Raw genomic sequence first — 25,259 nt, 5'->3', positions numbered from 1 at the left:
CATGCCAGGGTTGTGATCCTTCTGTAAGCTCTAGGGGAGAACCCATTTCTTTGCCTCTCCCAGCTTCCAGAAACTACCTGCTTCTTTGGATCATGGACCTCCTTCCCTCTTCAAAGCCAACAATCACATCACTCCCACCTGCACAGCACTTACTCTGACTTTCCAGAGTCTCTTTCATACAGACTCTTGTGATTACATTTGGCCCACTTGAATAACTCACGATGCTCTCAACATCTGCAGATGCTTGGTTTAATCACATTAACAGAGTCACTCCATGTAAGGTAACAGGTTCACAGGTTCTGAGGATTAAGGCATTAACATTTTTGAGGGGACCATTATTTTGCCTGCGACATGTACCAAAAAATAGGTTTCCATAAGAAGTTGCCTCAACAGCAAAGAAACAGTAAATGTCTTAAACAGGTTCATGTCATGCATGAGCAAAGAGGACTATTATCCCAAATTCAACTTCTCCATATAAAGTGTAAACCCTGGGTTCCCTTAAAACATAATAAAACAATCTGCATACCAGGAATAAGTATAATGCCTGTGATATATAATATATACTACACTGAATACTGTCAGGGAAGAGGAAGACAGAAAAACTGCAAGAGGAAAAGGTATGAATTTTGAAAGTTTAATTAGAAAAAACCTTCTCATTTCCCAGCATTAGAAAATGACCCAGAGAAGCTCAGAAACCATGCATGACCACAGCTGAGAAACTTTCTATTCAAGCACGTCTCTGAACAGCACCCATTTCAGCACACCGTTCGAGAGATAGCAATAACAATGAAAGCTAACATGTATGGAGCAGCAGCAACTGTTCTAAGGACGTGATATACATTAACTCGGTTAATCTTCTCATCAACCCTATGGGGTAAGAGGTATCATCATTCCTATTTTACAACGAGAAACACTATGGCCCAGAGAAGTTAAGACATTTCTCCAAAGCCACATAAATAGTACGTAGTGGAACCAAGATTTGAACCCAAGCAGTATCCAGGCAGTGTAGCACAGAACAAAGAGAACACATTCTGGAAGGAGAGAGACCAGGCTTAAACTTATGGTTCACTCCTAACTAGCGGTACAAGTTTGATCAAATTACTTACCTGTTATTACAATCCTCACTTATTTCTGTAAAGTGAGCTAGTAATACCAATAGTGATTATAAAGCCAAGCAGAAGGACCAATATATGGCAGAAGTCTCAATAACAGATAGCTAGTATTATTAATTCCCTCTTTCCAACATTATTTTTCAAAGACCTTTTCCAGGTTTAATCATGATACCAAATCCTTTCAGTGCTCTGCTAACAACTATAGTAAAAACCAATCTGTCTTCTTTATTCTTTAATATTATCAAACTTACACTAATAGTCTCCAAGACCAGCAATATCCAAAAGTTTTCAGTAATAGATCAAAAATCCATATATAATAAGGCTGCAATTTTTAAAATAGCAACAATGAAATAAAGTCAATTCTATTTGCAAAACACAAGTGTTCTAGTATCAAACAGGAGCATCAAATTGTTTACTCAATGTTATTCATGAAACAACTTAGACAAATTTGTTTTTAAACCCAGAGCAAGAAGTTATCAATTTTGAAGGATCCTTAACATCAGTATTCAATGGAATGAATGTCTCATATATTAATATTTTCAAAGACCCTTTTACTTGTGTTTTTATTAGTTTCAGTTGTACAAAACAACAGTAATGGTTAGACATTTGGACCCCTCACAAAGTGATAACCCCAACAAATTACTACCCATCTGACACCATACATAGCTATTACCATACAATTGACTATATTCCCTATGCTGTAATTTACATCCAGTGACTATATATATTTTTTAATTATAGTTAACATTTGATGTTATTTTATATTTATTTCAGGTGTATAGCAGAGGTTAGGCATTTATATAATTTATAAAGGGATACCTCCAATATATCCAGTACCCATCTGACACCATACATAGTTTGTGCAACATTACTATGTTCCCCATACTGTATTTCATATCCCCATGACTATTTTGTGACTACCAATTTGTACTTCCTCATCCCTTCACCTTTCTTACCCATCCCTCCAACCTCCATCCCATTTAGCAACCATGAGACCCTTTCACTTTTGATCATTTAATTTAGCCTCTCTTTGGTCTCTTTTCACTAAGCAAAAGCCTACCCAAACATCTTCTTGAGCTAGGCCACACTGGAAGAGCTTTCAGGATAGTTCTGACATACATAGGCTTCTTTCCAAAAGTCCAGGGATCCCACACATTGTTGGCAGGTATAGTTCATTTTCAACAACAAATTCGTACTCATAGGGCAGACACTTGAAAATGTATATATACCCTATGGAAAATGCCATAGAAACTTAAAGCTTGATTCCTTCCCAAGACTCAAAAAAATAAAAAAGAAAAAGAAAAAAAGGTATCTTCTGAAAGTATGACCCCATTTCTACCAAAGCTTTAAATTTCTTCAAAAATCCATGGTTCTATGACTGGAAATAATATAGCATTTGGGATTAGCCTCTTAACTGCCAGCTACTCAATTCAATGCTATGTAGATCTGAATACTTGTGCTTCTTAGAACAAATTAACAATGTTCCATTTTGTTCTCTTGTGGTTCAATTTCAGTGTATAAAGATGGTTCATCAAATAAATAAGAAAGCATTATTTTATAAGCCCCAGAATTGTAAAGTTGGGTTTTTCTGTGCCTTTTAATTCCAGAAAGTCCTTGACCTAAAGAAGCAGTTCTGTAAGCCTACTGAATAAGCCATATGATTGCATTAAACTAAACTAAAAAATATATAGTACACTTCCAACACCATTTTCCTTCAAAAACGCAATCTGAACAGTGACCAATAAACACATTTTTTTCATGTTTCACCCAAACTACTCAAATCCCTTTTTGGTATATGGTTATAGAAATATCCCTATAGTAGAGCTAATTAGGTGAAAAGGTTTCACTGAAAATATCAGGTAGGATTCACACGAAGGTCAGATAGACTCCAATTGACCTGAAACTTTCTGTGTGCAAGTCCACGGTACATGCATGGGCTCTAGTCTATCTACTCTCGATAGAGGCTCTAGTCCTCTATCTTCTACTAGGACTAATCTAGCCATTGGCTTTTCTCTTAGCTCTGTTGTAGCCAAACGATAAGGATTCCAATAACCTGGAAAGAGAAAATGTAAAACCTTAAATGTCTCGACATCAAAAAAAAACCTTAATGTTTTAAAACTAACAATTCACAGCAAACTTCATCTCCAAAAGATACATAAGGGAAATGTTTTATCTCCATATCTCATCTATAATCTGAACTCTGATTAATAAGGATTAATTGGGAATAAGATGGTTTAATTAAAACTTAAGCAGGTCATTGTTTCCTGTTATTCTTTTTTAAAGCTTCAAATTCAATTAGTTTATTTCCTTACCTCATTAAGAATTGTCTCAGATATAATGCAATCACTCACTGAACATATAATTCTAGGAGATGTTATTTCATGGATTCAATCTTTTATATTCGGTTACTTTACTATTGTTTTTTTTCTTCTTCTGAAACTTATAACTAAAAAAGCAGGAAAACAGCTGGCTAATAAAAATGTAGTGAACCTAGTGATTATTAAACATCATTTCAAGACATAAATACAAAGCTAACCAACACACCTGATTGAATGACGAATCACTGTCAGAGCAATTGTCTATGCAGTAACTACTGCTTTTGTCCTTTGGAATTTTTTTCTGCCTCTCTTGACTTCGTATCTCATCTTCTTCAAACTTGTTAATCATTGATTCCACCACTACCATCATGATGTTCTTCAGGGAATGCATCATTTCTTTGTATCTTTAAATTCAAAGCAGTCTTAGTAAGAGAAAGACTATTAGCACAAATTAAAACATTCAACTAAATTAAACTCCGTGATTCACTGTTCTGTAAAATCCCTTTAAGAACACAATTCTAAAGAGAGAAAAAAACCCTAAGTCAGTTTTCCTTAAAGAACAAATGGTACAACAGAATTCACATGACAGGAATAAAAATTAATAGGAAATTCAAAAAGTGTTTTCCTGAGGTTTTTTTAATCTGGTTACATGGACCAAAATAATAAAGTTAATAGAATCTACGATAAGATGTTCCAGTGGCACGGATTCCAGAAACGTGCAATAAAGTCAACTGTTAATATCACACTACCAAAACACAGCTTATTTTTTACACTTTTCTTGTTTTATTTCCTTTCTCTATCTTTTCTTCCTCTATTTTTTTCCTTCCATTTTCCCCTGCCTATTCTTTACATGCACCTGTAGCCACAATTGAAACCTAAATAAGAGTTATCTGTGGGTCCTTTCAAATAGAGGTTAGAGAACCCACTGTCAGGGATGTTAGAAAAGGGATCCCTATAATTAGTATTAGGTTAATGCAAAAGTAGTTGTGGTTTTTGTCATTATTTTTAACCTTTTAAACAACAAATACTTTTGCACCAACCTAATAGGAGTTTGAACTGGATAACGTCTAAGATTCCTTTCAGCTCTATGGATCTAAAAAAAAACTCAAAAAGAACTTAAAATAAAGTTCTCCATTTATTAAGTGCAAAATTTCAAGCATCCATATTAATATTAGACTAAGATCCATAAAAACCTTAAAAATAGAATTTTAAAAATAAATGGGACCATAGTCTAGCGCTTTATTTTACAAATATGTGACCTGAACCACTGAAATCTCTGTATTTCATACAGATTTAAATAAACACAGTGAATAAAGTACTAAATTTGGAATCAGAAAATCTAGATTAGAATCCTGACTACTTCATTTACAGCTCTGTCATCATATAAGTCTCATTTTCCTTAACTACAAATGAATTAAAAAGAATACAATCTTGCTGACCTATTTCACATGGCTGTAGCAAGAAATGCACAGGAATATATACTGCAAAGTTCTGTGTAAAGTACAATACAAATATTTATTGCTTATCATTATAATAATGGTAATAAATCAGGAAACTAAGCATAGAAACTTCCTTTTCTTTACATTTATGGTTAATAGGTCATTGTAACTGCAATAATCAAAGGAAGGTTAAGTAAAGTACTCTTTCCCATTCAGATAGAAATAGTAGACAGAGATTTTAAAGTTTAAAGAAATTTTAAAATATATTTTAAATGATATACATTATCTATTGTTAAATATATGTGATTTCTATATATAATTTAAAATCTAGTATATGTTTAGTCATATTATTTAACAATATATAATTTATGTATGTAACTATAATTAATATAATACACATTGTCATATATGTATATATTTTTTACCCCAGAAATTATGAGAAAACAAAACTATTGAAAGATGAGGCTAGATTAGCAACAAAACAGGGTACAAACACATACAGAAGGGAACTGCTATAGAGGTGAAAAAAGAGTCCAGGGAAGATCCAAGTTTAAAGCAAAGGGATATAAATAGCAAGAAGGAATCCTAGGATAACTGAGCCAGGAGGCCCCAGCTTCCTCCTCTACAAATTCTGAGCATCAAGAAACAAGGAAGTATAACAATGCTCTGGTAGCAATCAATACCTATCCACCCAAAGCTGCTCTCTCCTTCCACAGTAATTGGATTATAGCTAGGTATACAAATAAACTACACTCCCGCCTCCTGTGCAGTTAGGTATAGCCATGTGAACATAAAGTCCTGTCCCGCTAAACTTACAATATGGTGATTTAATAAAATATAGAAGTAAATCTCAATGATTTACAGAGTAAGAGTAAGGGTAATTAAAATCCATAGAAAATCTATAAATTTCATTTTAGACATGTTTCCTCTAGACCTTTTAGTAACCAACATGATTTTTCTGCAAGAAATATCAGCGAACTGGCTACAGGGAAAGATATGAATAATAATTAAAAAATAAATTAAATTAAAATTAAAAAACCACTAGAGAGCCAGACCCTCAATATAAAGAGTTAAATGAACTACACTCAACAGTAGACACTGTAGTTTTGGAAAAAAACAAGGAAAAACACATATAGGCTAGCATATGGACACCATTGAGAAGATTCCTTCAGACGCCAAGAAATCAAAATAAGAAAAAGCTCTAAGAGGTAGTAAATAAAAACCACGTCAGTTAACAATGAAAATTTACATAGTGAATACTTTCATATATATTTATGTAATATATGATACATCCTACAAATGACCTCTTCCATGTGCAAACCTCCATTTAAAAAATAAAGTGTTTAATCAGGAAAGTAATTTGTAATTGTTACAGTAAAAATGTTATTAATAAGTGTACTGTTGCCACATTAGCCTTAAGTAATTTCTGAAGAATCACACATACACAAAAAACGAAAAATTGAAAGAAAATAATACTTCGTACAACTTAAAGTTTTTAATCCATGTTCACAAAGCAGAAGACAAACATTTATTAAGACATTTAACATCTTTGTGAGGTAATTATTATTGTATTAATTTTTATACATGGATGAACTAAAACAGAAGAAAAATTGCTTACCCAGATAAAAAGTAACTTCCTAATAATCCCATATCAAGCTAAGCCCGTAGCACTAAAATGGCTTCATTTTCTGACTAATGAAGTATTTTAATATTTTATTTAGAGTAAGTTTAATAATACTGCCAGAAATAGACTACTAGAAATTATATTACCCAAAGATGAAGATAACTCCAGTTCTTGGTTTTTTTCCTCCAAATCAACAAATAAGAAAATTTAATATCTATGGCTTTTACTTAATATGTATTAGTGATTTAAAGTTGCTATATTCATTAATAGCTGTATACTATCACTTTGTTCAATAACATATTTATTTAAATAATGCAATTAGTTGTCACAAAGAAAAACAGGTCTTGTCCAAAGTAATAAAGTAGTTAAAAATAAATCAGATTTAATGCTTTCAAATACAATAGCTAATATAGGCTCAGGTATATATTTCAAGTTTTCTAATACTAGAAAGATGAGCCATATACTAAGCTTCAACACCTGCCTTTAAACTATATAGGAAGCAACCATAATGGCTCAGCATGGAGAGAAACCAGATGTCAAAGGCACCCAAAAACATCACATACATCCAATCCAGAGACTAGAATTAACAAGGCAAATGTCATATGGAGAAATCATCAAAAAAATAAATAAATAAATTGGGAGATCCAAATTTAAAAGGTTTTACTGTGCATAAATGTTACATAAAATTTTTATTAAAGAAATCATTGCCATCTAGTTTCAGAAGACAATTTTTAACATTAGGTAATACAAATATGCTGCTTCCCTAAGAATTTTAAGATAAAGAATCCATCTACACTAATAAGCATGAATTAAGAAGAAACTAAAAAACTACTTAATTTCCCTATCCTGTCACTTATAGCCCTAAAATCTTCTGTTAATGTTATATTTCACATAAAGAAAAAAAAACTGGGAATAAAGCTGGGGATAAAGAAAACACACACACACACACACACACAAAAAAAAAAAATCATCAAGTGTTGAAAGAATTGAAATGAGAAGTAGGAGCTTAAATATGAGAAGAAAACCTCAAACGTTTCATCTCAGTTATGGCTCTACATTAAATTGTATTTTGTATGAGAATTAGGCTGTCCCACAGCTCAACAACCAAGAGTGGCTTCCTAATATCTATGGTATACACTCAGCTTCCATTGAAGGCTTCCATCTACCCAGCCAACTTTCATTCTCATGACCTCTTTAGTCAAAAAATGTGGTTTCTAACGTACCAAATCAAGCAAAAACTATATTTTACCCCATCTTCTGTCGTACCAGAAAGGCAGTCAAGCAATAAATTATATACATGAACATTAGAACATTTATAAAGAGTTGAAGGTCAGACATGTATATACCACACAGTTCTTGCCCCTAGGAATCTATAGTGGATTAACAGGGAGTCAACAAGACAAATAATTGTAAAAAGTAACTGTAAAAAAAACAAACAAACAACAATGCAAGAATTCTTACAGGGCAGCACACACTGAAGAGTGTCCCCCAAAAGGTAACTAACAGAAAGACAAGCTCCACGTTGGACTCCATATTCAAATAGCTATACCACTCTGGACAACTCACTTAACTTATCTATTTGGGCTTATAAAACGAGGGGCTTAGAGCAAATGATTTCTAAAGCATTTCCTAGCACTGATATCCTAACAATCTATGGAGTTAAAATTAATTAAATGAAAACTGAGTTCATAAGTGGCCAATTTACCTTGTTCAGTCTTCCGCAACTATTGTTGGACTAGATGGAATGACCTTATAAGAGGGTTGACTGTCCCCTGTATCCATCCTCCCCCTCTTCCATATAGCAGTGGTTAGAACCCCTGTAGCACATGATCATCACCTAGGTATTAAACTTCCCAGTCTCCACTGTAGCTAAGTGCGGGCAAATAATGAAGGTTTAGCCAATGGAAAGTGAGTGAATAAAGAATTTCACCCTCCTCCCTTGGTCAGGTAGAAAAAGAGTTGTATGGTTAGTGTGGCTGGAAGAGTGGCACAATCTGACAAATTGTTTTAACTAATCATTCTGGCTGCTATGAGGGAGACAGACTGGGGGGATGGGACATGGGTGGTCTCAAGGACCCCTGTTAAAAGAAAATTTTTTTTTAAATATGATTGTGGGCATACTCACTCTTTAGATTCCTGAGTTCTTTTAGTAACATGCCGTACAACTGTGTCATAGCCAGATTTCTCACCCTGATTTTGATCAGATGTCCATTTTTCCATTTCTTCTTCAATCATAGACCCCAAAGTGTTGCATATATGCTGTCTAAGGTATTTCACAAATTCATAGCTGAAACAAATATTTTAAAAATAAATGCAGTAAATATGAACTCACTTATTAACCAAATCCAGAAAAAAATGTTAGCATAGAAAGATCTGCATTATAACATGTTCAGATTTCTTACCTTAAATTAGGATTAAGTTAGTTATCCCAAATTATCAAACTAATCTAGAATTTTGTTGTTGTTTTTCTGATACACTTAATAAACATTATTTAACAATGATGGGCACATATTTCTGGACCAACCCAACCTTTAGCGGGTTAGGAGTCTTTTTTTCTTTTTACATAGGGAATAGAGTCAATGTAATTATGCTCCTATCTTTAATATGTGAAGCACATTAAAGAGAAAACAGTTGTTAGACATTTTTATAATGATTCAAACTGATAAGGAAATCCAGACTAGAATAACAGCAATTTTGAAAGATCAAATAAGAAAATGTTAAGCTCCAATTATTAGAATTTTTGTGTACATTTTGAAAGTGGTAACTGACCTAAATTCCACCTAATCACCTCTTCTCCGTGTTTACAGAGAGAAATATATCAGAGAATTCAATGTGTTGGACATTTTTCTTCACACTGTTAGATTCACGCTGACATTAAAATTCGTTTGCAAACTCAGACAATGTAGCAAATATGAGAGGGCAAGTGTTCCGAGAGTAGATAATTACTTCGTGAAACATGTTTACTGAAAATAAAGAGCAATGACTATAATTAATATCATGGTTTAGAAAGGTTAGAGTTTTTGTGGTCTCTCAAATGACAAAGATAATTTAGGATGCTCCATTTTGTAAATATCACTATGTTCAAGGCTTTCAGTTTGAATACACCACTGCATAAGAGCCCCGTATCTCTGCAGTACAGCAGAGCAAGAGAACCTGAATAGTTTTCTTCCCATGAGTCCATCATGGTATCCAGCATATAGTCTTCAGTTCAATATTTATTAAATTACTGAATGTGCTCTAAAGAACAGCCACCTTACCCAGGGAGCAAAAGATATTATTTTCAATTTTAACTTCTTTTGATTAAGATTTCCTACCCTGCCCAATTCTCCTTAACTCTGAACACCTCACTGCCTCTGGGAATCCCCATGGCTGCTTCAGTAGTGTAACTGCAGGCCGGCCATAGACAGTGCACATCTCAAAATTCAAGTAGAGATATCTGACATGAAGCCATGTGGTATTATGGCTTCAGCAGAGTCAAAAAGGCTTGAGCAGCTGCTCCTGCTCTACCACTCTAGCTATGTGACCCTGAGTAAGTCTCAGTTTTCTCATCTGTAACTTGGCAATAATCCAATCTAATTCCACCCCACTACTTTAAATGAAGGAGGCAGTAGACAAACAATTTAAACTTTGTAATTGTAAACTACCAGATTAAAACACAGGGGGGGAGTTTAGCAGATGTATTCTCCACTCACATAGTTTCAGCTTCAGACTCAATACAAACAGGTGATTTTTTTAGCTCTTCCTTCAGCCAAAATGTCTCTTCAGAATGCCAGACCTGTACATTAGCTGCCTGCTGGCCAAGGCTCCTTTATGTTCTCTCACGGTATCAGTCAGCATAACCAAAAGCAAGTCGATCACCTTACCCGCCCTCTCACAAACCACCCTCTCTCTGACAGGCACCATCCTTCAACCAGATACCTTCAACCAGATAAAACTGTGGACTCAAACAGTTTTAACTCCTATCTCTCCATTACATCTCATATCTAATGGGTTAGCAATAATTCTGTAAGTTCTCCCTCCAAAAATTATTTTTCTCTTCCACTGCCACCAGATTAATGTTCACATCTTCATAACGTTTAGCTAAACAATTTCAAGAGCCCTTTTAAGTCATCCCATAAATCAGTTCTCAAACTATAACATGGATCAGAATCACCTGAAGGACTTAATTCAGATTGCTAGGCCGACTCTGAGAACTTGGACTCAGTAGGTATATAGTGCGTTCCCAGCAGTTTGCATTTCTAACACGTTCCCAGGTAATGCTGATGCTAATGCAGCTGCCACTGGTCCCAGGACCTTAACTGGTGAATCACTGATCTAGGCAGATAGCTCTTAAACTAGCCTAAGGTTCCTACTCAAATAAGCAGCATTAACCCAAAGAATTAGTAAATAAATGTACATTTAGTTTCTTTATATTAAAAATATTTCAAATACCTAGGTACCATTTTATGATCCTTTAACTGACTTTTTCTATTAACAGGCCAAGCATCCCAGTAACTTCGAATAAGCCGGTCCTGCCATGATTTTAAAATCTCTTAGAATTAGTTTTTAAGTTTAGTTCCCCCACTCAATAGCTGTATGAAGCTGCCCGAGTTACATATCCTCGCTAGGCTTCAGTTTTTTCCATCTGTGAAATTGGAAAAGTATTTATGCGGTGTGATCAAAAGATACGGTGAATGTTTAAATAAAAAAAATTATTACAGTAAAAAACACATTGCCATTAATCCTCCTCAAAATACTCCCACTCGCTTCGAACACACTTATCCACTCATTCTTGCCACTTTCTGAAGCAGTTCTGGAAGTCCTCTTTCGTGTCTTTAGTTATGCTGTCATGGCTGCCTCAGTGCCCTGAATCAATTCAAAATGTTTACCTTTCATGGTCATTTGAACTTTGAGAAAGAGCCAGAAGTCACATGGTGCCAGATCCAGTGAATAAGGTGGATGAGGACACACCGTGATGTTTTTATTTGACAGAAATTGCCGTACAAGAAGTGATGTGTGACACGGAGCATTGCCGTTATGAAGGATGAAATATACTCATGAAAGAGGATTTCCAGACCTACTTCAGAAAGTAGCAAGAAGGATGGGATAAGTGTGTGTGAAGCCAGGGGGAATATTTTGAGGGGGATTAATGGCAATGTGCATTTTACCGCAATAATTTTTTTTCTATTTAAACATCCACCATATCTTTTGATCACACCTTGTATGCTAGAAATCATTATAAAGTTCCTAGATAATATATGCCCTGCTCCCACACAGGGCCTGGCATAACTTCAACAATCGATATGTGCTATTACTATAATTAAATTTAAGATACATTTTGCTACTGACATATAAAGCCCTCTTAAATCCCAACTTATCAGATTTATGTCTCATTACTACCCCTTACACAAGCGCAATACTCCTAGCGTTTTCTTTTCCTAAAATCTTTGATAATATTCCACCCATTTAGTGTTTTACCACCACCTCTCCTTAAGTGGGATCACCTTCTGCATCCTAAAATGCTACCTCACTATAGTCTTTCCTAGTTCCCCAAAAACCTGATATTCTTTCTCTCCCAAGTCCCAAGAGTATTTTGCCCTTCTCTATTAGCACTCAAAATATTCTACCGTGTGTGTAGTCATGTGACCTGCTTTGTCCTTTGCTTGGATCCTGATCATCTAAACCCAGATTTTTATATTCTTTACATCCTTGAGAACAGGACAAATTCAGTTATCAGCATATAATCTGCAATAACTTTTAAAATACTTGTTGAACTGAAACATACAAGCATGGGAGAAGAGTTTATCTCTTCCATTTTCCTACAGTGGTTGTCAGCTTGAACTTGCTTATCCTTTCTAAATATTTTAGTGGTTATTTCCTTGTTCATTAAACGCCTACTAAAAATTTCAGGTAGAATTATGCTACAATTAACCCCCTTTATACATGGTCTCTTAGTCTTCCTATATTCCCCTCTGTAAGAAACAGTAAAAAGAAAGAAAGGGTAGAGTACAGCAGAAAGAATCCCCCACTTCCCAACTACCCGCCACACTTCTGGCACTGACATTATCTTTCAGAGCTCCCAGACTTGATCCCATGGACTACTCTTTAACTTCATTTTCTGCACCACACACCCACCCACTCTATCATATCTGTCCAATCACCAACACTTGTTAACATTTCCTACACATCCCGTGGCTTCATCACTTCCTTTTTTCCCACTTCTATCAATCAGCACAAAACCACATCACTTCACACAGAGATTACTACAGCAGCCTTCTTGCTTGTCTTACTTCTACTCTCCTCCTTCTCTTACTTATCCTAAACACTGTAGTTACATTGGTCCTCAAAAATCAATGATTTCATTATTTCTGAGTTAGAGACTTTATACTCATACCAATACTTCACTCCAGGCCATATACATAAAGTCTCAATAAATATTTGTTGTATTTAAAACTAATTATTGGCTGCCTGTTATTTTTTAAATACAGTTTCCGTAGCCTAGAATTTAAAGGCCTATTCAATCAAGCCCAGGGCATCTCCATTTAAATGTGGCCACACTCAATATTCTCATCATACCAACCATGTTGGTTTGCATGTAAGCAAGAAGGTACTTTTAAGTGACTAACGTGCTAGACTCTGTGCTAAGCACTTTATTAATATTGTGTTATTTACCCTATGAGACATGTAAAATAGATGAGGACATAGATTGAAAAGTTTAAAAGCCTTGTCAAATTCTCAAGCTACTAATTCAGGTCCACCTTACTCCAAAACCCATGTCATTCCCACAACCCCCACTCTCCCAAAGACATAAAAATTCCAAAACCTTTAAGTAATAAAATAAGATGTTCTTTAGTGGTTTAGATTGGAAAGGGAAATAAATAAATGTAACAGTCATATTTTTACCAATTTGTATACTAAATTTATTTCATTTAGAGAAGTAAGTCTATTACATTTTCTCAAAACTATAATTAGCATATTACATTTAAAAATATAATTTACTTATGAATTTATTTTACATTATTCATTGAATTTAAATGCTTAATATTTAGTATTCAAAGCTAGTAACTTCTAAGCCTCTAACTATCAACTAAGCAGTTTTTCCTTCTTCCAGTGATTCATCATTGTTTTATTTTACTTGAAGATCTTCTGTTATAGAAGCAAACTTCTCATCCACTCTAAATGTTAATTTATTTTTTAGATTGCATATTTCTTATTATAAACTAAATATTTGCATAGTCTATACAAAACAGTGAAAAACAAGAAGGTAAGGAGAAAAAGTCAAAGGTTAAGGTTTCAAGAGAATCCTGTAAAGATGTTCTAAATTTTTTAACATTTGACAGTCCCTATACTACTACCAAAAACACACATCTGGCTTTGAGATAAAATTGGCAGATGTGTGTGATGAGATCTGAAGAGCCCAAAAAGATGTGTGTTCTCCACAAGGTTTGCACCACAACTAGGAACCTTCTGAATAAAGAATCAGAATATCTGAAATTTCAATACCATAAAACTATCAGTGCTGTTTTGAAATTCTTTGAAAATTAAAAAGGATCCAGGAATAGAGAATCCTTTCAGCCAATCACTGTGACCTCCCATCCAGCTTCTTCCTATTGGGAAAGGGAAAAGAAATGTAAAAGTGGAAGAAAGTGCAGAAGGGACATGAAAGGTCTCCAAAAACAATCTTTAACCTCTTCACAATGCTACCCAACCCTAAGCAGTCAGACACACCAGTTTTCCTCCACATCTGAGATATTCAATGGGAAATGGAAGGGAGGGCAAGCCTGAGTTATTTCTTGGGAACTAAAGGGATAGCCTCTTAAGATGAATTCTACATCCCACTATAAACACCTATTATGGAAAGACAGAATTATTCTTCTCAGTTTCATCAGCCCCATCTCTGTGCCACAAATCAGATAAGTAGGAAAAAAGAATATTTAACTGAAAAATGTAACTTTTGTGTTGCTTTGTTTAAAGCCCAACCTGTGGGCTACAAAAATTATATGTTCATAACTAATGTAGTGAGGAAATATGACACAAGCCCATTAAGAAAAGGTATTCAAGAACATTAAGAGAATACCATTATAAAAGACACATTTTTAAAAAATTGCCCACAATTTAGCATCAGCTGTAAAGAGCAAATATGCTAGAAAATTCTTAAATCTCCTCTTTGGGAACTTGAATAACTACACACTTTTTTCTAATGACATTTTTACACCACAGTAATATCTCTCAAAAGACATCCTTCAATGTGCTTCAAGGTTTTGGTTCACCTTTCAAATTAAATGAACCTAAGTATCCCGAGACTGAATCCTGCCTTAAGAGGTTACTGCTTTTTTTTGAATGAATCTTTTAAGAGAAAAAGATCTCCAGGGAGGGTAAAGCCCTCTATTATGCAAGGGCTACTAAGATGCCTAAACCCTTAGGATGCTCTCCTGACTCACTGATCATGGGAAACCTCTACGAGCCTCCAATCCCAAATTAGTGAACAAAGTCATTTCTTCTTACTCTTTGAGTAAGCGTAACCCAAGTCTTCAAATACTCATTCATTTTGTGTTGGTTCTCTTACCATCTGAAGTCATGGCAATACCCAGTAAAAATCCTAGAAGTTATGTTGTGTCTCAGGATAGAAAATTATTGCTCTTATGGGCTGGGAGAAATATTACTATAAAATTGAGTGCTGTGTTGCCTTCATTGAAATCCCGATAGTATTACAAGTGTCAGCCACTTGCTCTTACAAAGACTAGTATATCTAACCTAAAAGATTGTTGGTAACTACAGATTTCTAGTCAACTCATTGAATCATTTTTGGAAATTATTCTGGAGGTGTAGCAATTTCTCCTGATTTTATATAAAAGTAAAACCCCTGGATGCCTTCAAGAGACCTTCAAAAGGTCCTATACTAATTCAAGGGACTGCGTGCTCAGATGTTACTGAGGGTAGAAACATAAAGTAAAGCAAGCCTTGGTGAGAGAGAGAAGAATAGAGGCAGTGGTGAACTCAAAGGACATGGCTCAGCTAAAAGGAAAAGCTTCGACATGGCTCCAGCCACTTGCTGCCATTCAGGAATACAAACCTGACGTTAATCTTTCAATGTTTTAAAAAAAGCCAGAAAGCTGATATTTTATGTGCTCTTCTGTGTTAACCTTTTCAGATAACATATTCTAATTGTGCTGGATAGACCAAGATTATAATATCTGGTTTAAATTCTACGTCTTACACTAATCCATCTTGCAACCTTAGATAAAATATCTGATCTTACTAAATTTCAGTTTCCCACTACTTAATGGTAGTGATAATCCTAATGTGAAAACTGTTGTTTATTATATGTACTATTTTCTTACACTTTGACACTTTCCTCACCAAATAAATTATACATATACTTGACTAACCTTATTTGTTACCTTAAAAATGATTTAATAAGAAAAAATTAAAATTTGGTCTCAATGACACTATTACCAAATAAATGCAGAATATCTTTCTCCAAATATTCCTAAAAAGGGGACATTTAAACCTAAGGGGCCAGTTGTTGCTACTAAGGAAAAACATGTTGACCTTACCACATTGTAGAAGCAGCTCAATTATAATACATAGCAAAGTGCCTGATCACTTTGCTTTACTACTGATGAATATGAACTTTTTCACATTTACATAAAATTTTGCAAAGTTGAGTAAAAGAATATTCACTTTTTCCATTACTTTTTCTACAGCTTTATTACCGAAATTTTCAAAGAAAATTTAATGATTTTTCCACGATCAATTTCTGACATGTTCAAAATGTTTGTATTAAAATACGCAGATACAGAGATTACTGTTACAAAATAACAACATAAAATATCTGGTATAAGTTTGTTTCGGGAAATCATCCTCTTAACTATTTAAATAAGCAAGAATTTTTTTCAATCATATGTAGAAAAAAATATCAGTAATGATGTTTTGAAAAGATATTTTATTAGTGTAAATTATGATTTATAATACTGATATTTGGAATTCTTAAATTACATTTCAGAATCATAGGATTTATTACATGACAAACTGAACTATGTACCATTTTAGTATATAAAAGTATATAAAAGGCTATGTAAAAACAAAGAATGAGTATTTTATATCACTTACAACCTTTCAGTTCAAAGGATAAACTTCTTGGTCATGACAAACAGTTACTAAAAATGCATTCATTAATTATGCAAGCACACATATAACTTAACAATTTCTCTATATAGGGACAGCACTTACATATGGATATTTTCTTGAAGTTAACACTTAAACACACTAGAGTGTAATAATTTAAAAAGCCTTTGGTAGACTCTTCCGTAAAATGAATAAACTCAACTAAACAAATATTGTGTTCTTTCTGTATCAAACCAAAAATAGCAGACTAGAGGGTTACCGGATGATCTTCTGCATTAAAGACTGTTACAATCATTAGGCTTGGTAAGTAATAAAAGAAAAAACTGCACAGCAGCTCTTCCCTATTAGTGGATTAGCTTTCTGCGGTTTCAGTTGCCCACTATGAACTGCGGTCCAAAATCATTAAACATAAAATTCAAGAAATAAACAGTAACTTTTAAATCATGTGTTGTTTCTGAGTAGAATGATGAAATTGCTCACCTTCCTGCTCTATTCCTCAGACATGAATCATCCCTTTGTCCAGCATATCCACTCTAAGACAAGTCCCACTAATCACTTGGTAGCTATCTCAATTTGCAGTGTTTGGGGTTCAAGTAAACCTTACTTTATTTCATAATGGCCCCAAAGCACAAGAGGAGTGATGCTGGCAATTCAGATATGCCAAAGAGAAGCTGTGAAGTGCTTCCTTTAAACGAAAAAGCTATGTACGTATAGGAAAACACATAGTACATATAGGGTTAGGTAGTATCCTAGGTTCAGGAACCCACTGGGGGTCTTGGAATGAATGTATCCCTCTTGGATAAGGGGAGACTCCTATAATACAATTCTCATTGAAACGCAAGTAAACCAACCCTGGCTGCATTTTAGAATCTCCTGGAGAGCTTTTCCAAAAACACCAAGGCCCAGCCTCTCCCAAGCCTGCTCAGCCAAGCCCCCAGGCAATTCATTTACAGTGAGGTCCATCATCAGTAAGAGCCTCCAACTGATTGTAGTGCAGCCAAGATTAAAACCAGGGCTGACTGTTTTATAGGGGGGACTGTCCAAGTGCAAAATTTACACAACATATACACACATAACAAAGGCAATGTCCTCTCCCTACCTCTCTCCTCTCCCACAGGCCTCAAATCCTTGCTGCCACTTTCAGAGAAAAGGGGGAAAGCTTGGATCTTTTAAAGAATATGTACAGTTTAAGGTAGAAAAATAGAAGCGAGTATGGAAAGCGGAGATATTTTAGGGTGCTGCCCTGTGGGGCAAATCCCCAGGTAATGCTATAAAGCCTGCACTATGGTTTCTCCACAAATGACTGCAATCCCCCCACACTTAATTATACTACCCGAAATTCCATCGTTTATGGACTCTATTACCTTAACAACCATTTTCTTACAAAAATGTCAATAGCCTAGACATGAGTTTTCCCTGTAAGTCTGTATAATAAGATTATTTGTCTTGCTAATACCACAGCATCAAATGGATTTAAGAGGACAGATATTCTAAAGTATGAAACACCTTGGGAAGCAAAATATATTGATACCTAAGTAACTTAAGAACATTTACGGTTCAAAGAGAGTGAAGTCAGTGAAAAGAAAAACAAATGAAAATATGAGCACCTGAACTAAATGATCTTTAGGACCTCATCCACCTCTGAAATTGTAAGATGCCATGAAAATACCACAGACAAGCATCTCCTCTTTTCCTCTCCTACTGAGTTCCTTCCTTCTAAGACACAGGCTAGCAAAGCAAACACATGAATTTTATTATTTGGACTTTTAACACCACAAATTACTCAACTAGTTTCAGGATTATAAATCTTACTTTTAAGACTACACATTGGTTATAACTTAAGTGTGTCTGAATCTTTTTAGGTGGGCCAAAAATGAATCTCTGTAGTAAACAGTAAGTTAACTATGCATATTAATCAGCAAGCATTTAATTTATCTAATGAACTGTTGAAGAAAAATAAATTACATTATAATAACAGTTGTTAGATGGCTGAGAAGAACCGCAATGATCCAACTTTAGCTTGAAAAAGCATTTTAAAGTTGATATAGCTAAAGCAATACCTACAGGCAATTCTGTAGCCTTAAATGTTTACATTAAAAAAAGAAGAAAAGCTGCAAATTATGAGCTAAGCATTCATTATAAAAGTTTTAAAAATTTCTCACAAAGAAAAAAAAGCATAAATTAAAGAACCATAAAATAAATACATAATAGAAAGGAAAAGCAAAGCTAATAACTGGTTTTTTAAAAAGCTAATAAAATTAATAAACCTCTAGCAGTACAGACCAAGAAAAGAGAGAACGCATAGATACAAACACAAGAATAAAAAGAGGGACATAACTACAGATACTGAAAATACTAAAAAGGTAATAGGATAGTAATAAAAAAAAACTTATATGATCCTCACAGAAACTGACTCAGTAATTTACAAACATTTTAAACAACATTTTGCATGTGAAATAAAAGCCATGAATGAAACCCCAAATTTAATGCCTGATGTGAATTTGTGTGAGGTAAATCAGTATTACATGAATATACAAAACATTAATGACCAAAACTGAATTTGAGTACGTTGCAATTTTTCTGTATTCCACTTTTTTAATAAATCAATAGTTAGCCAATAAAAGCAGAGGTCTTTGGTATCTCCAAAATAAAGAATATTATCATCTAATAAGCTACTGGTGGATTTAATAAAAGAAGTAAACAAGAAAATCATGGAAATACAAAAGAAACCATATGTATACCCAGAAATACTAATGAAAACTAGAAACTCTATATTAAACAGGAATTCTTTTCACACTTTTTAAAACCCTTGAGAATCTGGTGAAAATTATAAATGTTTCCCCCACAGAACTGCAAGCAAATGCAAACTTTTGCATAAAATATTAAAGGGCTCAAGGATCCCCTGATGCCCATATATGAAATGAATAGACGTTTCAGATAACTTCGGGGCACCCAAAAGTCAGCAAAGGTTAACATAAACAGAAAAAAAAAAATGTAAACGTCATCTCTGTAAGATCAAAATGAAATACAAGCACCGAATTAAAAACACCATTACTGCTAATAAATTGAGACACCTGGCAGTAAACGTTTCAGTGGAGAGGATTAATTTAAATTACATGGATCCAATCAAAAGAAAAACACAGGTCTCCAAAACAACAGATATACCTGAAATGGAACTTCTCTCATTTAACTTCGTATGTCTACTGCTCCCCAACCCAAAGCAGATCTGTACGTCCTCTGTGGCACTTGTATTTCCGCCATGTATCACAAACATCTGACTATGTACCTTATCCCTCATAGAAACGTAAGCTGTAGGAAGTGAATGATCTCACTTCAGCATTTATGCAATCCTCAGAATGGTTAATTGGTACAGCACTGAGTTACCAGGTCACCAAAGGAACAAGGATCTTGGGGACTCGATGCTTTTTGGTACAGTGACAAGACTACCCTGAAATAATAGAACTGCTCTTAAAAGAACATGATTGAATAATCTACAATTAACGTTACTGTGTTGCCCAGAAGGAAAATATGGAGGAGTAGAATACGCTCTTGGTGTGGTAGTAAAAACAAAGCCAGTTGAAACTATGAAAAAATAAGTAAGGAATGAATAACAAGTTTGCCATGTGGATAAACGAAATAATGAACTTCCAACTTGAGCGCTATTGTAACAATAATCAAATAAACATTCTTTATCTAACTACATTTAGCCTTTTCTGGGACAGCTGGTTTGTCTGCGGAAGACATCAAAAGCCATTTTACTTGTGAAAATTTTCATCAGTTTCCTCCAGATGTAAGAGGATCTCCTCGGCGCATTCTAGGGAGGGAGCACCCGTGATTTTCTCCTTCACGCTCTGAAACAACTGCCTCAGCATCGCCTGCAGCATCTCCTGGTCCTCTCCGGAGAAACGGGCCATCCTGTTAGAATCAAACGCCCACGCCCATTACTCCGGGTCCGAGCAAACGCTGCGCACTGCGCACGCGCATCCCCACTCAGCCCCGGCCGGCGCGCTGCGCCGTTCCCCGGGCGACCACGGCAAGCGCTTTGGGGTGGGCCCTCCGCTGCCCGCGCGTTTGGGAAATCGTCACCTTACTTTGGGGAAGCAGGGGTCCACGAAGCCCCTCCTTTGTTACTCGTGTTGGCCTTCGGTACCAACAGAACACAAGGTGCTCCGCAAGTAACCGCAAAATACAACTCTATGGGTGGGCCTGACGGCGGGACGTCAGCTGTACGCGTGACGTCAGGACGTTGGCGTTGCTTCCTAGGTGGGAGGGGCTGTTGATTGACAACTCGAGGCGTTCTTGGAGAATCTGGTGCGCTCGGTTTCCTGGCCCTGGGAATTGTAGGTAGAAGGGTAGAGTACGAAGAGGAAGGGTCAATAGAAGAAAGACAATAGAAGTGAAACTGAAAGTAGCCTGAAGAGTTTCAGTTGAGGAATGAACAGTATTGAAAGGTTGCAATGCTCTTGTCCTCTAACAGCTAACGTCTGTTGACTGCTACCTCTTTCCAAACACCTTGACCAGAACTATGAAGAGGACACCGGACACCCTTATAATCTAACAGACACAAAAAGGAAATGAACGATTTTAACTCAGTGCAATTAGATGTTGTACTACTAGTAAGTGCTGTGGAAACCCAGAATCACCTTTTAACCCAATGTAAGAGTCAAGGAAAGAAGCGAAGTGAAAACAAACTGGACCTTAGAGATTGTTGCATACTCTGGTATTTGAGTTAGTGGATTTAGAAAAGGAAGTGAGAAGGCTAGAAAAGTTTAAATAAGCCACATCTGAAAGGGTCATATTTGGCACGTTTAAGGGACTAAGAGATTTATCTTGCAAGTGGTAGGACTCAATTGGATTCCAGAGAGACAACATGAGATAGAAGGATCACTCTGCAGGAAGCTGCAATGGATATCATGGTCCCTCATCTCATTTCCAACCTAGATAAATCCCCAGACAATGGTCATATCCAAGCTACAAGATGCCAACCCAATCCCAAGCGACGGATAAGTAGCTTAATGTCAATAAATTCTCCCTTATCCAGCGTTATATTTTACTCCCCAGTCCAACAATATCTGACACACTTCACGTTTGTCAGGATCAATGACTCATGTTTCTGCCGTTACTTCCACAAGCAAACGTATGTGTCTTTGCCAGCAATAGTAGCATGTTTCTTAGTAAAATGTATGCTTAATCTTGATTGCCTCACTACTAAGAAAAAAACATAGAAGTAGTATATATATAGTCACGGGATATAAAATACAGCATAGGGAATAGTCAATGGAATTGTAATAGATACATATGACGTCAAAGGGGTTATAAATTGCCAGAGGAGGGTTATCACTTTGTGAGGGATGAAATGTCTAACATTGTTTTGTATACCTGAAAGTTAAAAAAATATATATATATATATATATATATATATGGTGTTTAAAAAAACATATTAGTAGAGTATGCACACTTGTGACTTTATGTGTAGATAAAGCTATAAAAATACTGATACGTGCATGTTTGTGTATGTGCACATACATAGATGTGACAGCTACATAGTCAGACTAACACAGGTGAATGATATTGGCAACTCAAACACTAGGATTGATATTAGCCATTAGTGATGTGATTTTCTGAAATGAAACTATTACTGGTAAAATTCTGAACAAAATGAAATACACTCTTTAATTTACAGTTTCTGCATTCCTGGAAAATGCAGTTCATTAAAACTGTGCCAGGTATGATTTTTTATGTAATGGAATTAATTCCCAGCTTCAGATACTTATCAAGAGCTTTTTTATCTACATGAATGTCTAGCAAGACCATTGAAAGTCATATGGGAACCAGAACGATTACTTTGTGTGGGAGATTGTCTTGTGTGTATTTCAAGATATTCAGCATCCCTAGCTCACACTTCAAATGCCAGTTAGTGCCAACATTGTGATGGCAAAATATTCCCATGTATTTCAAAATGTCTTGGGAGGGAGGGGGCGCTAAACTGCTCAGACTGAGAACCACTGTTCTAAAGGATATACCTTAGGAAGAAGAAAAGTAACCGTAAAAGAATACCTGAGATTCAAGAAGGAAAGACAGTCAAAAGTAAATGTAATTTACTTAAATGCATTACACCCCATTTTAACTATCTTTCCTTCTTGAATCTCAGGCATTTGAGGGATGTAATGCATTTAAGTAAATCTCAATAAATACTGTCTGTATAAAATTATCTGTAATATTCTAATTAAACAAAAAGCTCCAATTAATTCAAAAAAATCAAAGACTAAAACTTTGGCATCCCCTACTTTAGAATAAACTTTGCTATTTGCCAGACAGATAGGCGTTTTTTTGAAACCAAAGACTTAGTGATGAAAAATTCCTCCAAAAATCTGACACAGAGTTTGGACATTTACCCAAAACATAAGTGCTTGTCATTGAGGGTTTGCTCCAAAGTCTGGAAAAAGAATTCGAATTTATATATATAAATATCCCACCTAATTTGGCCTAAAGAATTTTTCAAATTAGTCTCTGAACTTTTGTCCTACCCTATCAATCCTTTTAACAAGATGCCAACGAGACAAGAATCTCACTCTCCTAAAAGCAAGATTATAGTACCTTCACTGTACCTTCAGTATAGCTGAACCTTGCTTTTGAAGACTTGACTTAACACAGTTTTTAAGTACTTAACCCAACTCTATGTTTTGAGGGCACAACCAGAAGTTTTTAGTTTTTGTTTTTGTTATTTTTATATATCAGAACTGTAAATGAGCTATTTAAAGCCATTCCTATAAACATACGGCATATGCTCCCTCATTAAACTAGATAATATCTGATGACAGCTGAAAATGCAGTCATTTTCAGACTTGAGCTCAGCCTTCAGAGTTCACTTATATCTTGTATTAGTGTAGTTTACAATATAAGCACTGTAAAAGAAAAGTGGTCAGGCACAAAGATATAGTAGCTTAAGTAAGAAAGAAGTTAATTGACCTCTTATGCAGGGATGCAGATGTAGTCAGCCCCAGGCCGGGACGACAGCTTCACCATCATCAACAAGGACTTTTCATCTTTGCATCCAGGGTGGCTTCTCCCACTTCCATGAGAACATTTGTTTCTCAGCCAGCAGAAAAGACAAACAAGCAAGGGTATCACCAGAAAGTGAAATACATAACTTCTGTTTACACCTCATTAGTAAGAACATAGTTACAGGAACACAGGTAACTGCAGGAGAGGCTAGTTAGGAAGTGAAGGCTTTGCCTGACTGAGAAAAACTAAGATCTTCAGTTACTAAGAGAAGTAAGGAAGAATTGATATTAGTGGATAGTTAGCAGTCTGCTACATATTGTGTGGTAATACTATCCTGACTTTCTAAGCATTACACATTAATAGTAAATGGCTAGATCAGTCATGATTCAAGTCAGGAAACAAAAACAATCCTAGATATTTTAAGAAATACAGGTATTTAGGAGTTTACAAAATTGCTAGAAAGGCAAGAAAAGAAGGCTTTAACCTGAGCCTCCAGAAATCATTTCTAGAGCACTCCAGAACTGATCCTCTGGTAGAAATACTACATCTAAGCTACCATAGAACTATTGCATGTGTGAACACAGGGCAATAGCCAAATTCAGGGATAGGAGGCCTAAGTCTCGAAGCCTCTATGATCAGCACAAATGCCTACCAAATCCCACAGAACCATTTATTGGGCACTGACTTATAGCTACCATCTCCTGATATTGCTTCAAATACACAGGAAGCTTGATGTAAGACTGTGAAATGTTGCTACAAAAAAAGTCACATTTCCATGGCCATGTTTACGAGCACATACACAACCAAATTATGCATACACTACCTTCCAAGTTACGCAAGCATACTTAATTTGCAGAACATAATTCACATCCAGAATACTCGCTGCAAGGTATTCTAAAAATGTTATTGATAGTTCTACAGCCTTTAAAGAATGGGGAGGCACAGTGAAAGGAGTGTGGATTTAAAGGTGAGAGAGCCAATCTCTAGTACCAGTGTGGCAAGCAGCACCATATATTCTAGAAAAGAAATTGATGATCCATGGACACAACTGAGCAAGAATTCAATTCAAACTCCCACGACTAACTGACTGGCTAAATATAAACATGTGGTCATCTGGATTATTAGTGACCAAGAAAATACATTGTATGAGAAGAATAAAACTTTATCCTGCAGACAGTGGCTACACTGAAAATATTTTAGCAAAGATAATGTAATTGATATTTTTTATTGTCCAGGATTCTATTCAATCACAAGGTTTGGGGAAATAGCCACTTGGGCCTCTCATTTCTGAAGCCACATTAGGAAAACTCTCCCTCCCTCAACACCAGGTGGGCAGGTAGAGGCAAACGACACAGCTTGAGTCAATCAGTTGTTACTACATGTAACTTTGTTGTTAATCCAATGAAAAAGACTTGCTGTCTTCTCTGCTTACTTCTCATCATAGGCTACTACAAGGATCTTTTTTTTTTCAATCGTTCAATATACATGCATCACACACCACGCCAGTCAAATAGCAAAAAGTAAATGGGATAAACCACAGGAAAGAGAGAACAATACTAAAACAAGGATCATAAAACATCAAATACTTAAGTAGAATAAACATTGCCACTGGCCTTCCAATTTATAAAAACCATCTCACCTCAAGATGGCAGCT

At 35.4% G+C, this 25,259-nt stretch overlaps 1 protein-coding gene across 4 annotated transcripts in view; it reads right to left on the bottom strand.

Annotated features, from left to right (window-relative positions):
- Positions 1–20,814, bottom strand: part of TBC1D32 (TBC1 domain family member 32) — a 178,647-nt gene extending 157,833 nt beyond the window's left edge. For 2 of the 4 annotated variants that reach the window (XM_081039396.1, XM_081039398.1), the window contains exons 1-4: positions 20,687–20,814; positions 20,360–20,515; positions 8,619–8,780; positions 3,657–3,834 (exon numbers count right to left, since the gene is read on the bottom strand). In XM_081039396.1, the coding sequence (XP_080895522.1) occupies positions 3,657–3,834; positions 8,619–8,780; positions 20,360–20,514 (495 nt within the window). In that variant the 5' untranslated portion in view covers position 20,515; positions 20,687–20,814. Of the gene's footprint in view, positions 1–3,656; positions 3,835–8,618; positions 8,781–19,765; positions 19,867–20,359; positions 20,516–20,686 lie in introns of those variants that run through there. The other 2 variants (XM_081039397.1, XM_081039399.1) reach the window with 2 other exon arrangements.
- Between the last annotated feature and the right edge of the window lie 4,445 nt (positions 20,815–25,259).

Source organism: Rhinolophus hipposideros (assembly GCF_964194185.1).
Source record: "Rhinolophus hipposideros genome assembly, chromosome: 3".
In the NCBI taxonomy this organism is placed as follows: Eukaryota; Metazoa; Chordata; class Mammalia; order Chiroptera; family Rhinolophidae; genus Rhinolophus; species Rhinolophus hipposideros.
This window is presented reverse-complemented; position numbering and strand designations above follow the sequence as displayed.